Below are 16,794 nucleotides of genomic sequence, written 5' to 3'. Positions count from 1 at the left end.
TGGTGTCCCTGCATCACCTGGCAGATCTCCAGAAACAAAGGTCAGCGAGTGGCTTTGATTGACTGGGGATGACAGGTGGCATCTGTACGACCTCCGCACAGAAACACCATGTTGTCGTCGGACGAGACGAGTAAAAAAAAAAAAAAAAGAAGCAAAATTGAAGCGAAGTTCAGTCAAAAGGCAACAGACTTATAATGAGAGGCAAATGAAAGTCTCTCACGGAACGGCTAATCTTAGCGGACAGCGGCGGGAGCAGGCGAAGAATAACCTTTTGGAAATAAAAGAGGGATTACCCCGACACTTCAGCGGTGCCGGAGAAAAGGAGGAAAAAAGAAAAAAAACTCGCACAAATAAACAGCCTGAGTGCACTAAGAGCATATGGGCCTCAATTTAATCAAGGGACGCTGGGGTGTGTTCGTTTAAGGAAAATAAACTAATCCTACAACGGCTCCAAATTGTTCAATTATAATGAGGAGAGGGTTCTGTTCGCACACCATCACTTCCCCTCCATCGTTTCCACGCCGCCATTATGCACCTGTGAGTTGCCTGAACACACCCGGGGGCCAATCTCAGCCTCGCACAAAAGTGGCATCTGTTAATCCAAACCGCGGCAGCCGAGAGCAAAAAAAAATATCCATAAAGTGGTTTGTGTCGTAAAACATGGGAGTTAAACTCAATCACACAAGTGGCCAAATTTTTTTTTTTCACAGACAAGTTTTCGGGGCCAAATAAATTGCATATTTGTCCAACAGGAAGCATGAGTCTGATTGTTTTTTTCGTTTCCTGGAGGCTCGACTGATCTCAATTATCGGCGTGTCTTTCCGTCGTCAACAAACACTCAAGCCGAGTTGGTTCAACAAACATATTTTCATCGACATGAACATTAATCTGCTTTGGTTTTAAGACCACCATCCTGCTGGCCCCGGGGACTTGAGTCTGAAGTATCACTATTACTTGAGTATTAACTATTTTTAATAAACATTTACCAAATGATTTTTTTATTGGGTTTCATAATTTATTTATAATTTAAAATTTAATTTAAAATAAATATGTATTCAATATTTAATAAATTCACCCCTTTGTTTATTATTTCTGTATTATATTTAATAAACATTTTTTATATTACAGATTTATTTAATCCCCATTTTACTCCACCACTAGTAAAATAGCTTAAAATAAATGTAATTTTTTTAATCTATTTTTTAAAATGTATTTTAATTGTTAAATTATTTGAATTAACATATCTTTTCACAAACCAACCCCATGCATGATTAATTTCAACTACCTTATTGTATTTTATTACAATTATTTTCCAAAAAATATACATTTCTTGCTTTAGTTTCTCACCATAAAAACGACCCTAAAAATCATACATATCTATTATTTCTTTAAACCCTTTATTAATTTTTTTTAATCATAATTTTAATGAATATAAAATGTAATTGAAGATCAATAATGAAAACAGAAACGTTTCAGTTCTGCTTCTTTTAATAGTGAAAATATTCAGAAATAAAACACATTAGTTGGACGGATTTATAGAACATTGACATTTTTAAAACGTGTTTTGAGAAATCCATGAAGTCTTCTGGTAACGGAAACGGCACAAAAGGCACCTGATGGTTGGCGCATCTGTGTCTTATTGTGTCTTTGGATGAAAATATTTAAAGAACTTTTATAAAGTTGTTGAAGTAACGGATCCCACACAGGGATGTCAAGTCTTGTGGGTAGGAATAAATAACCTGCCGAAATTATCTGGTCGATGATTTCTGTCCTTGGAGTCGTGGTCTAGACAGATGAGGGAGGTTGGGGGGGGAGGAGTTGCTGACTCAGTTCTTCTTCTTGACCCCGTTGCTGCGCGTGTTGAAGAGACTGAGTCCGGATTTGCCGTTCCCGTTCCCGCTGACCGTCACTCCCGGCTGCTGCAGAACCTTGTCCAGGGTGGTTTTCTTGATGGCTGCCGGAGAGATTCTCTCCTGGTCGGCCAAGAACTGCAGCTCGCTGCGAGGAGAAGAATCCAGAGTCAGTCGGAAACAACATCAGCGCACGCCAGCGCCGCTCCGGTCTCACCGTGTTCTGATGCAAGACGCCTCCACAGCGTTGATCAGGAGGCTGCGGAAGCCGCCGCTCTCCATGACGTGGAGGGCGTGGATGGTGGCGCCCCCTGGTGAGCAAACGTTGTCCTTCAGCTGTCCAGGGTGCTGCTCGGACTCCAGCAACATTTTAGCTGCTCCCTGAAAGGGGAAGAGATTCCACAGCGTGAATTTGAATTCACTCCGATCATAAACACTTTCATTATTTATTCTTATCTATTATTGATTTTCATTTCATTATTCAGGCTTAATTTTTTGCCAACTTTGATGTACGAGAAACTGATTTATTTTTGTTTTAATTTTACGCATCAACACCAGACTAATAGTCTTCTTATTAAAATATCTGAAATATAGGTTTTCTGACCTTGATTATTAACTAACCAACTGTTGTGATACCGAAAGCAAAAGTGATATTAACAAATCGATTATATTCTTAACAAAGCGTCGCTCAGAGACACAGAAAAATGGACAAAACTCACCAGCAGAGCCTGAGCTCCGAGCCGGACGGCGAGTCTCCTCGGCAGACCCATCTTCACCCCACCGTCCGCGAGAGCATCGAGTGCTGTGAACGCCTGTTTGAAAAAAAACCAACAAATAATCCATTTCTATTCTTTTCAGAGCCTTTGCGGAAATCTTGAGACTGAAACCGACAAGAGGTGAAAACACATAAACAAGATTTAGATAAGCTTCAGTGCAGTGTTGAGCTAAGAAGGTTTTTTTTAACACATTTTTGGACGAACAGTATCGACGAACAGACTTTATGAAACGCTCCAGCTCATCAACCTCAGCTTGTCATTTTTGGCCAAGTGTGTCTTGCGGGTTGTGAGATGAAGGTTAAATGTCTGGATGATGTCCTGACTCAAATATATCGTCAGTGGCAGTGATGAGCTCCACCCTGCGATCACTTCCAACCGTGCACATCTCACTAATGGGTCCATACTTGGCCCGGAGTGGGTGGTGGCCCGCCTGAAGTCATCTCCATAATAAGTCAATGATAAATCCTTCTACAGTAAATTACACTTTTCTTTTATATTGTGTCAATGACCGGATGGATGATGAATCCATATATAGATCGTTTCTCCGTTTGATACAATCTTAAAATGGATCTCGGTTTGTTTTTCAACAATTTTGTCGCGTCAAATCCAACCCGTCATGGCAGGTAGGATCGTTAATGTCAGAATTAGATCTATTTTAATGTCGATATAAAGATATGATATCGTATAAAGTTGCCGTTTTCAAGATCGAAACAAAGAAAATAGACAATGGTCAATAATTACAAAGAGACTTTTAAAAAGAGTGAACCTAATGTCAAAGGAAGATAAATAGATCCTCTAAGAATTAAAAATAATATTATCAGACCATGAAGTAAATATAAATTTCATTCGACCCTCAAATTCGACTCAGAAAAGATTTTGTTTGTTGTTTGTTTTGGCAAGTTTTGTTGTAGATGTTTCCCTCTGAGGCCTGGCACTGGTTCTTAAAATATAGAGGCTCGAGTCTCTACAACGACAGCATTGAACTCATCCTCGGTGTTGTTGAGGTGTGAATTACCTGACCAAGTAAAGTTCACTTACGTAGGCCGGCCCGCTGCCACTCAGCCCGGTTACAGCGTCGATCAGGTCCTCCTCCACCTCCGTGCAGTAACCCACACTCGCCATCAGCTGCTCCAGCAACTTGCCGTCCTCCACCTTTAAGAAGGCGACAAATAGAATCGTTTTTTTTGTGTCTGATCGTTTCTTTTCCTCAGCTCCATTTAATTGAACAGATTCTGAATCGTACTAATATTCAAGGCTTCCTGCATTAAAAAAAAGAAACAAATCATAAACTCATCATCATCATTTACTTTAGTAAAGACTTGAACACAATGAAGCTCCAGAGCTGCAGATAAAGGTTTCAAGAACTATTCGATACATTTCCTGCTGTGAGAACATGTACTTAAAACTACTTAATAATTACATACAATATGGAAGTAAATCAATGCCATCAGAATGGCATATTGAATGGTTGAATTTATTTCAATTATTTAATTTTTGTTATATTTTAATTTTAATTATTCAATATTTGTTATTTTTCAATTTCGATTATTCAATATTTGTTATATATTAATTTCAATTATTGAATATTTGTTATATTTTAATCCCAATTATTGAATATTTGTTATATTTTAATTTTGATTATTCAATATTTGTTATATTTTAATTTCAATTATTTAATATTTGTTATATTTTAATCTCAATTATTCAATATTTGTTATATTTTAATTTTGATTATTCAATATTTGTTATATTTTAATTTCAATTATTCAATATTTGTTATATTTTAATCTCAATTATTCAATATTCGTTATATTTTAATTTTGATTATTCAATTTTTTTTAAATTTGAATCATTTTAAATTCAATATTAAAAAATACGAAGCCTTTTTAAATTCATCATAACAGAGCCACCAGACAAAACCAAACGAGTACTGAGTTACTGGATCATACTTTCATAAACGATCAGGTGACGACATCGGCTTTTTTTCCTTTTTTTTTTAAATTTAAAATGCTTGGAAATTTTTTAGATAGAATTTAAAATGCTTCAAATGTTTAAATATTGAATTTAGAAGACTACGAATTTAAAAATGTTTAAAATTAACTAATAAAAAATATTTAAAATTAAAATATAACAAATATTGAGTAATTGAAATTATTTCAACCTTTCAATATTTGAAAAAATAAATTCAAACAGTCAATATTCTAATGGAATTTATATACTTCCATAATACAACCCTTTATTATTATGAAATCTTACAATATTATTATTAACATATTTTTTTTAATTAATTTACAAACAGGGAAAAATAAATTAATATTCTAATTTACCAAAAAAGCCTCTTTTTATTTATATTCATAATTGTATTATTTTTCTAACCACCATGTGATATTTACCTCTGCATGAGTTCCTGTCGCATAAACTGTTGCTCCTTCTCTCACCACCACTGGAGTGTTGGTCATACATCTCATCACCTTCGGAGCCGAACGGTACTGATTTAACTTCTGCAAATTCAGAAGATCAAGAAAAAAAAAGATCAGATTTAATTGAAGATTAAAGTAAAAAAAACAACAACATGTATTTCAAGTCAAACCTTCTCTATAGAGTTGATGGTGACGCCTGCAGCACAGGAAACGATAAGATGACGGTCCTCGATGTCTGGTCCGATCTCATCCAGGACAAACGGGATAATATGAGGCTTCACGGCCAGGAAAAGAACATCGCTCTTGTGGACGGCCTCCTTGTTACTCGTCGTCAGGTTTACTCCCATTTTCTAGAAGGTACAGGTTTGTTTTTTTTAATGATACTTTTATTTTTAATCAGTTACATTAGCAGGAGACAGTGGTTCTCACCCTCAGTCCTGACACGGTGGGCAGGTCTGTGTCTGGAGAACTGGCGGTGATTCTGTGTGTTGCTATCACACCTGGAGAAACAAGATGACCTTGAGTACTGACCACTGCAAGGTGTGGTGAGGCGCAGGATTTGACCTTTTCAAGATTTCAAAAATAACTTTTTTGTGTGCCTTTACACACAAATTCTTTATACTATTAGGTAGGTAGGTAAGGTGAGGTAAGGTAAAACTTTATGATCCCTCAGGAGGTCTCCTTCATTTAATTAATCAATCATTGTTTGTTTTTTTAAATACAGGAAATGCATAGAAAGAACTTTAGTTTCAGGGGCTTCAACATTTATTTTAGTAATGTTGCCAAAAACAACATATTTTCACACATGACATTTAAAGTATTCGTTGTTCTTATAATACAATGTGTATGTTCAATACCATGTATTCCAAAAGTTGTTTGTTTTGAAAAATGACCCGTGGGTGTGAAATTAATGTATATATTCACAGGACCGGTTCCAATGTTGCTTGTGTTTTCAACATTTTTTTTTAAATGTCATGTGTGGGTTAACAAGCAACACAGCCGTGTGTGTTGGAACAGTTTGTGTCTGAAGAGGTGCTAGTCATTACTTAAAAAAACAAACTGATGAATGAATGATTTTTTTCTCCCTCAGGGTTACGTGTGATTTCATCATTTGCTTTAAGGATCGTTTAATCGTCGTATCATCATCTTCAAATGTTTTTTTTGTTTGTTTTTCAAACCAGTCTCACCTGCAGCAGTGAAGCCTTTGACCAGGGCATGGGCCAGTTGACCCGCTCCAATGAAGCCCACACTCATCCTGCCAGGTCTGCAAAATAAATAAACAAATAAATAAATAAATATATCTTAGCAACCATCTCCTCCACATTCACGTTCACCATCACATGTGGATACAATAAACATATTGTATATATGATCCAATGACTGTTGAAACCGGATGTTTACTTTAATCACATACATGATAATCATCATAACAAACTGTGGTAGCATAAACAAGATATTAGCATTTGTCATTTTTATGTTTTACATTTGTTAATCATCAACATCAATAAAATAGTGTCAATTGTCAACAGCAGATAAGAAACACATGTACGATGGTTCAAATCTCCGTTAGCCGATGAGCAGTTAGCATCTGCTAGCAAGCCGGTAGAAAAAAGACAATGTCGACTTATACCCGCTATAAAAATACATTTACCTGTGTTTAAGTGACGCGGTAGAGGCTGAACTGGTGGGTTTCGACGGGGCTTCTAACTTTTTCCGATGATGGAAGAAAAAAAGAAGTCTTTTTTTTTCTCAGGTCAACGTGGCTTCCTTTTTACTCAACCCACTGATGAGACTGAAGGACGTGAGTAACACTCGGCCGGCCAATCAGAGCGAAGACTCGAAAACGATGGCCAATGGAAAGCTCCGTTTTAAAGGTGGGCGGGATCATGGGGGAGTTGCATCAGTGTGGGAGGAAAAAAGATGTCATTGTTGAAATAGGTCAATATATAGATATTTGAGAGGATATAATTATTATATTGTGTGAGGTCAAAACGATGTTATAATAAGTATATAATACAAATAATCAGTTTTTCTTAATTAGAATTACAGTTTATTATCAAAGTTGATTTAATGTTAATAATAAATGTTAATAATGTTAATAATTAATTCGAATACATATTGGAAAAAAAAATCAGTGGCTTTCTATCCCAGCAACATATTTTAAAAAATATATATATGTCATGCGTGGAAGTTATGTGATTCAAAGCTGGGTCAACATGAACCATTAGTCCCCTTCAGGTCTTGTTGTCACAAAGTAAACAGTTGTGTCATCTTTTCGAGTTAATAATCTGTGGCCAGTGGATATTTCTCTGGGGAGTCGAAGATAATCCACACGAACACGTGGAACCAGTTGCTGTGGGAATAAAACCTACTTAAAATAGGAAAAAGGAAATATGTACACTATAGTATTAAAATGTATTTTTCCTTTTTGTTATTTGTGATACAAAGAATCCCCGACATCAGTACGTATGAAAAGATGAACAGAAGGTTCCTCTGGTCAAGTTCACCGTGACAAAAACTGAACCAACACTCTGGACTGGAATGCAGACGCAGAGATTACATATGCTGTGGTCTATATATAAAGCAGAATGCACAGCTCAGGGATGTCTCAGCTGCCAGGAGATGTCCTTCTCTGTTCCATCAACAGAATAATAGCATATATGTAGGACTTACAAAAGACTTTTGAATATGTGAGGTTCATCCATTCCATGGTTGGAGGGGAAGTGTCACCAGAACATTGAATGTTTGAATTTAATTTAAGTTTTTGTATTGAATTATATTCGTTTTTTTAAGGGTTGATTTATTTTTTAACTTGTGTGGTTAAAATATTGGTAGCCTTTAAAAAATTAAATGTAGAAATGTTTAAATGTAAAAAAGTGCCACAAGACAATGTTGAATTTAAAGTGTACATTTTTTTTAATTATTATTATTGGAAGTAGAATATTTAATTTTAAGTGTTATTTTTCAATATTCACGTTCTTAAATCTAATCTGTAAAACAAACTAATTTACTAATTCAAGCTTTCCAATTATAAGATATTAAATTCAATTATTCATAAAAACCGAATTTTTCTTATCAGTTAACAATTGATTTAATTTAATTATTTATCCCTTGTGTTGTCTCTGGGTCAAGGTATTTAAGGAAGCCATGGAGGTCGTTCACCTTGACAACACAAGGGATACCACAAACATATTATTTTCAATCGACTGGCTCACCTTGACCTTGAGATACTGTAACTAAAGGGTTAAAAAAAGAAAAGCATTTTTTTTAAATCTAGAATTTGGAAACATTCTTTTTGTATTGTTGGAATCAGAATATTAAAGTATATGTGTAAAAAAAAGGGCATTAATTAATTAAAACAAATTAATATTTTCTATTATTATTTAAAAAAAACATTGACAATCTTACAATATACAAATGACTGAATTCAATTTTTCAATTAAAAAAATGTATTCACAAAAGAACGCAGCCTCAAGCTAAAACTAAGCAGTGCGGCCTGACGTGAAAATTCTATTCAGTGGTTTAAGGAGTTTTAGTTTACGTTTTATACTTCATAATTTGACTGTTTACTAGCGGCTTAATAGTGAGTCACAAATGCATTTTGACCAGCAGTCTCTTTGAGCGTGTCTCGTCATGCAGTTACAAGTTTCCTGTCTCGTTGGTTTAAACGCAGGCGTGTTCTTCAGATGAAACTCTGAAACCAATCCTGGGTAATGAGTCAGACGTCGACGTCTCTACGCATCACTGAACCTTCACAGGACAATAAATCTGCACATTGTTAAACCAGCCTGACAACACTTCCCGTCATGATAGTACGAGCTTGTTTTTATCAGTATGTTGCTATCATTTATTCCTCACCTTTTACGAATTATCTTTTACTTTTAACGCATTAAAGCAAATATAGTGTTGTTGGTATTTTTCAGCAGGTAAATAGTGATGAAACAACACAAACTATGGATGTTGGAAACAACATTTTAACAGTTTTTTTGTAGTCAACAAAAGTATATTCTTGTATATGAAAGTACATGGTTGCCATCGGAATATTGGATGGTTGAATTTGAACCTTTTTTATTTGATCTTTTTAATAAAATTGAATAAAAAAAATAAAATATCCTCAAAATGATTGAATTACACATATAGTTTAATATTCCAATTCCAAAAAAGGTATATATTTATAAATTATAATTATTTAGAAATGTTTTTTTTGTTTTAAATAATAATTTAATTTAATAATTTGTATTTTAAAATGTTTTTTTGTTTTAAAGAATAATCTAATTTAATAATATGTATATTCAAATGATTGTTTTTGTTTAAAAGAATAATTTAATTTAATAATTTGTATGTTAAAATGTTTTTTGTTTTAAAGAATAATTTAATTTAATAATTTGTATTTTAAAATGTTTTTTTGTTTTAAATAATAATCTAATTTAATAATATGTATGTTAAAATGTTTTTTGTTTTAAAGAATAATCTAATTTAATAATATGTATATTCAAATGATTTTTTTGTTTTGAAGAATAATTGAATTAAATAATTTGTATAATCAAATGTTTTTTTTGTTTTAATGAATAATTACATTTAATAATTTGTATGTTAAAATGTTTTTTGTTTTAAAGAATAATTTCATTTAATAATTTGTATGTTAAAATGTTTTTTTGTTTTAAAGAATAATCTAATTTAATAATATGTATGTTAAAATCTTTTTTGTTTTAAAGAATAATGTAATTTAATCATTTGTATATTCAAATGATTTTTTTGTTTTGAAGAATAATTTAATTTAATAATTTGTATATTCAAATGATTTTTTTGTTTTAATGAATAATTTAATTTAATAATTTGTATGTTAAAATGTTTTTTTGTTTTAAAGAATAATTTCATTTAATAATTTGTATGTTAAAATGTTTTTTTGTTTTAAAGAATAATTTCATTTAATGATTTGTATTTTAAAATGTTTTTTTGTTTTAAAGAATAATTAAATTAAATAATTTATTATACAGAGTTTGATATTCTAATTCCGATCATTCAAAAATACATTTTCTAAATTCAATATATTGCATAAAAATAATGGTGCCACTATTTTTAGATTGAATTAAAAGTATACAAATTACCAAAAAAAATGATTGATAAAATATATTTTGAAATTATTGGTATTAGAATATCTGGGTAACATTTAAACATTAAATTCAACCAAATAATATTCTAATGACGCTAATAAACATCCATATTACCATATTATGTTCAAACTTTAATCATCTTACAAGTAAGTTTTGGACACACAAAGTGAGTCAAGCATTTATCAGTCGACACGTGAGCAGCAGCAGCGGCAGAGAAAAAACTCATTTCGTCTTTCTTTGCTCGACAGAAAACCAAAGAGATTTATTATAAAATACAACTTTGTGCAAATCTTCGCCGCCGCTCGCCCGCACATGTCCGTGGAGAGTTGTTTGTTGATTAAGAGGTAAGTTGGTGTGCGGCCACACATGTGGGGGAGAAGTTTTCACACTGAATATGTGCATTTTTAATATCACACAGACACAGAAAAAAAGCTTCCCTGCTGCTCGTCTCCCTCCTGCCGTGCGGAACAAGTAGGTCTGCACACAAAAGAAGCGACGCGAAGAAGTTTAGCAGCTTTAAATCCTTTTTCTCAAAACTAATAAAGGGATTAAAGTGGGAACAATAGAAGCCTTGTGGACACACAGTCCCAGCCACACACGACACGCAACTCATTTTATACAACACATGTTACCAGATAAAGCACTAACTAACATGTTGAAAATATGTCTTAGCGATACTTTTCTCCCTTTGTACTGTTGACTTTTAAACAAAGAAATCTACGCTATCAGAGCAAAAATTATTTGAGAACTGAGTCAAGTGAAAGAATAAAAAGAAAAAAAGAGATTTCAAAGTTCACATGTTAATTATTTTTCTACAGAAGTATGACTGTCAAAAACAAGCTAAATGAGCTAGCAGCCTGCGCTAGCGGGTGTTGGTTAGATGCGTTTCTGACACCTACGTTTTGCGTTAAAACACCTTTATAAGCCTTTTTAAAATATGAGTTCATGAACAAAGACGTTAACTTTAAGAAAAATAAATTGAATCAGAACTGGTTTTGTTTAATAACAGCTAATAGGAACAAAGTCGCTAACAGATCACCGCTAGCTAGCATTGGCTAACAAACAAACAGTTCATATTTCTGATTTAAACTTCACACATGAGGTCATTTTCTTTGCTCGTCTTTAGCTCTTTTTGAGAAGAAAAATTAGTAAATGATCGATTTCTTCCTTTTATACATTTCATATATTTACTATTCTTAAGAAAACAGATGTATTTCCATGTTGACTTAGAACCGAACAAGTCAAAACATGATTTTTTTCTTCATATTTTCTGACACTTTGAGGAATTAAAGGGGCTGTAAATCGATCCCAATATTTGATTGACAGTTTTGGCTTTTTCTGAATATAGTAGACTCATTCTAATTCTATTAGGGAGAACTATTCTTTCTTACAATCATCACTCTCTCCGACAAGTGTGCGAGGCCCTCTGGGAGGAGAAGATAAAACCAGCAGGACATTCTGCAGCTGCTGAGCGAGAGTCCAAACATCAGCAGAAGAGTTTCAATCTTTAGCCAACGATTAGTTTAAAAAGACAATAATTTTGAATCGTAAAATACAAAAATAGGGATTCAATGGTATTCTCTCCTTGCATTATACTTTTATTATTACTATTATTATGACTTTATTATACTTATATTATTATTTTAACTGCACTGAACAGTTGCATCAGGGTTGGTAAATAATTAACTAAAGGGGCCAAAACAAGGAAAGTGACGTTTTAAAAAATATGATTAAAGGTTAAAGTAGTTAGGGTTAAATAATGAGGATAGTGTAATTTTAATCACCTGGAAATGAACTGAAATATCAATTTTATTGAAGCATAAGCAATTAAATAAAACTATGGCGAACACATGTCAACGTAATTTAAAAAGACTACATTTAAAAAAAATTACAAATAATCAAACATTTTACTTTTATTTATTGATAAGAAATAATAACACAAATAAAAAGATGAGTTTTACTAGAGGTTACATATTAATAATAGAAATGTATGAATTAAAAAAATGTATAGGTTTTACTTGTATTTAAAAGGGAAATTAAATAGTAAAAAGTATAAAAAGGGTAAAAATAATTTGTTAATTGAATTAATAATGCAATTAACTGTACATTAGTTTAAAAGTTTTACTCAGGCAGAGCGAGGGCTGCATCACTGCAGGGAAAGGGCCTCATGTTTTCTTCAGGTCTGGGAGCGAAGTGTCATTAATGCAGGAGTATTTTTAACCATCGAGGAACCGTCAATGGAAGCTGCTGGAGAGTTTACAGATGGCAGGGATGCCAGAGATACCAGAGAACACATGCTATTTATATCTGTGGAAGATATGCTGATCTAGAAAGTCCTCAGTAGGAAGCTGGGCCGTCTGTGTCTGGTGGGAGCTCTTGATACATGAAACCCATAAAGGGCACCAGAGGTCAGATGGAAGTCCCTTCAGCGAGGCGTGGTCCAGGAGGGGTCAGTGGAGCCTTCATTCTTTTCATTCCAGCTGATATCAGGGACTTCTGGGAACATGTTGATGGGAACCGTTGCCCTTAGTCTGTTGTAATTTAAATCATATTCAAAAGTTATAAAAACTATAAATGTATGTGTTTTCAAGAACATAATAAAAGGTTTAATGGCATTGTTAATAAATACTTATTTTTTAAATATAAAAGTATAGTTTCTTTAAATCCCAATTAACAAAATGAGAGTGAAACAAAAAAAGTTATTGAACTTTTACACTTTTAAATATAAATAATTATTTATAATATATTACGATTAAATATTATTATATAATATAATTATTTTTTTTGTATCATCTGTAAATATTAGTTTAAAACAAAGTCTATTTTTTTTTTTTTAAGAAGAAAATCCCACATTTTTTACATGTCACCCCACAGCAGAGGCCGTATAAAGTACACAGTTTATTCAGGTGACATCCCAAAAATTAAATATTGTCACTCAAACATTTGTAAGAGCCAAAATAAGCGAGAAGGCTCCCAAATAATTTTCAGGATTTTACTAATTTTTTTGGGTCATTAGACGAGGTTTGATAAGGTAACCACCCCATAACACGTGTTACATGGAGAAACTGTTAAAAACTTCACTTAATGTACAACCTCATACATTTTTTTAAATATATTTTCAAAATCTTTTTTCAATGTAAAGTGGAAAGCACTGGTTTCATTGCAACGTCTTTAGTAACCTGTGACATCACAAAAAATAGTAACACAAGTGACTGCTGTCATGCTAACGTGAAGCTACGCTGTTCTAAACCGTGACGTGGTTGGTCGATGTGACGAGACATATTGCATCCTCTGGGAATAGACCAGGTCCGCCAAGTAGAGTCCGAAGTTGACGAAGGAAAAGACCGACACCACCAGCTTGCTGTCCCACGGACACTTCCCCTGAGGACACGACGACGGGCGCCACAGGGATCCGTATTTGGCGTCGAAGCAGAACACGGGCCACACCACCGACGCGCTCAGGTACAGCAGGACCTCCAGCAGGGTGCAGACCACCACGAAGCGGTCAAAGGGCAGACAGCGCACGGCCTTCGTCCTCCCGCACACGGTCATCACGACCACCACGGTCGTCAGCGCGAAGCAGAAGGAATAAACCACCACGCAGTAGATGGTCGCGGCGTAGCGGGTGAACTCGCTTCCGTTCGCCAGAGATCCGAATATAACGCACGCCACGAACCCCTGGACCACCTTGAGGAGCCCCGAGGCGGTGGACATGTAGCCCACCACAGACTGGCCCGGCCTGGCTCTGCACAAGGCCACTTCGGCCCCGTAGGCAACAGTTCCCAGGATAGAGCAGACAGTGACTGCGATGCGGAAATCTCTGACGTGACATCCGGCATAAGGACATTCAACTCTGACGAAGAAGAGCGGATACACCACAGAGGCCGTAACGTACCTGTGGAGAGACACAGGGTTGTTAGTTAGCATCAGAAACACAGAGGGTTGCTACCAGTTAGCATCAGAAAGACAGAGGGTTGCTTAGAGTTAGCTTTATAAAGACAGATGGTTGCTACCAGTTAGCATCAGAAAGACAGAGGGTTGCTTAGAGTTAGCTTTATAAAGACAGATGGTTGCTAACAGTTAGCATCAGAAAGACAGAGGGTTGCTACAAGTTAGCATCAGAAAGACAGAGGGTTGCTTACAGTTAGCTTTATAAAGACAGATGGTTGCTAACAGTTAGCATCAGAAAGACAGAGGGTTGCTACAAGTTAGCATCAGAAAGACAGAGGGTTGCTACAAGTTAGCATCAGAAAGACAGAGGGTTGCTTACAGTTAGCTTTAGAAAGTCAGAGGGTTGCTAACAGTTAGCATCAGAAAAAAAACACAGGGTTACTAACAGTTAGCTTTAGAAAGACAGAGGATTAGTAACAGTTAACAACCCGAAAGATAATGAGCTGTTAACAGCTATCATCAGAAAAACATAGGATTAATAATAGTTAGCACCAGAAAGACAGAGTGATGCTAACAGTTAGCTTTGCAAAGTCATAGAATTTGGTAGCAGTTAGCATCAGAAAGACAGAGGGATGCTAACAGTTAGCTTTGGAAAGACAGATGGTTGCTAAGAGTTAGCCTTGGAAAGACAGAGGATTGGTAGCAGTTAGCATCAGAAAGACAGAGGGATGCTAACAGTTAGATTTGGAAAAGACATACGGTTGCTAAGAGTTAGCTTTAGAAAGACATATGGTTGCTAACAGTTAGCTTGGAAAAGACATACGGTTGCTAAGAGTTAGCTTTAGAAAGACATATGGTTGCTAACAGTTAGCTTGGAAAAGACATACGGTTGCTAAGAGTTAGCTTCAGAAAGACAGAAGATTGGTTGCAGTTAGCACCAGAAGGACAGGGGGATGCTAACAGTTAGCTAGCATGAAGAGATCCCACTGACATGAGGGTGGCGAATGCGGCGCAGGTGACAGTGAGGTTGTCCCACGACACGGGCAGGCAGCTGTGGAGCCGCGTGGCGTCCAGGAAGAAGACCAGGACGGTCATGGCGAAGCAGAAGCACCAGGCCGCCACGCAGAAGACGCCGTGCGACCCGCTGAAGCCGGCCGTGTGGACCACCAGGGCGATCACGGCGCAGCCCAGGGTGAGCTGGCAGAGGCGTGCGGCCCCCAACGGGGAGAGCAGGGCCTTCTTGTTGAGGTACGGACCCTCCTGGGAAGTCATGACCTCGTTGGTCTTCAAAAGAGTCTCGAAGGGAAAAGTCTTCAGTCAAAAGATTGGGGAGAGCGACGCCTCGTCTTTGGTCTTTCTTGTTCGTTCCTGTAAGAAAAGAAAGATTCTTAAGGATAAATACAAATGTCGGTTCACTTTTTAGATACTCATTAGCTCTGCCAAGGAGGTTATAAAAAATACTTTTTCTAAATTCAACATTTAACACATGTGCTGTGTCTCAAATCGCATACTTCTCTTAGTATACTAGAAGTTAGTATGCATCAGGACAGTGAACATATTAACTAGTACGCAAATTCTCCACAGATAGTACGTCTCAAATCAAACTCTGCTGCTACGCTCTAACAGGAAATTACGCGACAGCTTCTTCTTCTTCTTCTACTTCTATTTAACGGTGGTTGCAACCAGCTGTTGGAATGGTATCGCCACCTGCTGGCAGCACGTTTTGCAAGTTTGGAAGAAGAAATAAAGAAAAAATATGAGAATCGAAATATTCGCGAGATATTTAAGCTGTTATCAGCAGCGAAGACGTGTCCTCCTCCTACTGCTGCGGAAAATTAACCTGTAAGTATATGAATATATATATATATATATATATATATATATATATATATATATGAAGTAACTTCCGTTTACAACATCACTAAGCTGCCCTTTAGGGTAGAAAGCGTCCATCGATCCATACTCAGTTTTGTGGGCGTTTTAGTCACCAATTTAGTGTGCATGGCGCACTGAATTTCGCATACTAAGAATTGAGACGCACTTATGCACTAAAAATACTAACTTTGAGTACACTAGTATGCGATTTGAGACACAGCACATGACCTTTTGAATTCAATATAAAATTGCTTGTATAGTCTGGTCGAGGTCATGATGGATCGTCGTTGAAGGGGGTCGTGTTCGTATCCGAGGTCGGGTCGAGGGATCAGACATTGGGGTGAAAGGTTGCTATTTTGATCCTTTCATGGACATCCCATAGTAAAACCATGAACTTTCAGGTGTTCAAGATGAAGTTAAATATATAGAATTTGAGTACAAGACCAACAAACTGACTCTAGAATGTGAGGAAAAAGTCACTTTCTATCACAACTGTGAGTGGAAAGTGTGTCGCCCTCATTGTTGTGCGATCTAACGCCGTGGAGCCTCACGAGCCTTCCTCTCTATTTCGGTATCAAAGTCGGTCACACACAGTTCCAGCAGGTGCTGACTCACCTTTCAGCCGAGCGATCCTGCTGACTCATCGTTGAGAAATACGTCCCAAAAGCCGAGCCCTGAAGACTTTAGTCGGTTTGATTCTCCCTGTATCTGAGTTAGAAGTCCATAAAAAAAGTGAGTCCAAGCGCTCCGTCCCAGGACCACCGCGTCGCCCCCTCTCTGCTCTACGTGTGAAGACGGCTGCCGGTCGGGACTGGAATGAAAGTTATTCGGGGTTGGGTCATCACTGTATGAGTGTTGGGGGTCTAGA

General features: G+C 35.9%; 2 protein-coding genes across 2 annotated transcripts; both read right to left on the bottom strand.

Annotated features, from left to right (window-relative positions):
* Positions 1-1,470: 1,470 nt before the first annotated feature.
* pycr1b (pyrroline-5-carboxylate reductase 1b) lies at positions 1,471-6,836 on the bottom strand. The gene is made up of 9 exons (XM_087805420.1): positions 6,698-6,836; positions 6,234-6,310; positions 5,476-5,546; positions 5,217-5,396; positions 5,020-5,127; positions 3,665-3,778; positions 2,570-2,662; positions 2,068-2,231; positions 1,471-1,998 (listed from the first exon to the last, which is right to left on the bottom strand). The coding sequence occupies exons 2-9, from the start codon at positions 6,298-6,300 to the stop codon at positions 1,827-1,829; spliced, it is 969 nt and encodes a 322-aa protein (XP_087661546.1). The 5' UTR covers positions 6,301-6,310; positions 6,698-6,836; the 3' UTR covers positions 1,471-1,826.
* Positions 6,837-13,394: 6,558 nt separating this feature from the next.
* Positions 13,395-16,669, bottom strand: LOC148089303 (myeloid-associated differentiation marker-like protein 2). The gene is made up of 3 exons (XM_087785570.1): positions 16,542-16,669; positions 15,043-15,419; positions 13,395-14,055 (listed from the first exon to the last, which is right to left on the bottom strand). Exons 2-3 carry the CDS (start codon positions 15,321-15,323, stop codon positions 13,395-13,397), a joined length of 942 nt encoding a protein of 313 aa, XP_087641696.1. The 5' UTR covers positions 15,324-15,419; positions 16,542-16,669.
* Between the last annotated feature and the right edge of the window lie 125 nt (positions 16,670-16,794).

Source organism: Callionymus lyra, chromosome 1 (assembly GCF_982586985.1).
Source record: "Callionymus lyra chromosome 1, fCalLyr1.hap1.1, whole genome shotgun sequence".
NCBI lineage: Eukaryota > Metazoa > Chordata > Actinopteri > Syngnathiformes > Callionymidae > Callionymus > Callionymus lyra.
Note: the sequence above shows the minus strand (reverse complement) of the source record. Positions and strands in the feature narration are given on the sequence as shown.

Coding starts and splice junctions, on each gene's coding strand:
- pycr1b (XM_087805420.1), bottom strand. CDS start 6,300: ATGAGTGTGGGCTTCATTGGAGCGGGTCAACTGGCCCATGCCCTGGTC. Junction 2,663..3,664: donor GTGGCAGCGGGCCGGCCTAC/GTAAGTGAACTT, acceptor TTTTTCAAACAG/GCGTTCACAGCACTCGATGC. Junction 2,232..2,569: donor TCGGAGCTCAGGCTCTGCTG/GTGAGTTTTGTC, acceptor TTCCCCTTTCAG/GGAGCAGCTAAAATGTTGCT.
- LOC148089303 (XM_087785570.1), bottom strand. CDS start 15,323: ATGACTTCCCAGGAGGGTCCGTACCTCAACAAGAAGGCCCTGCTCTCC. Junction 14,056..15,042: donor GCCGCATTCGCCACCCTCAT/GTCAGTGGGATC, acceptor GTCTCTCCACAG/GTACGTTACGGCCTCTGTGG.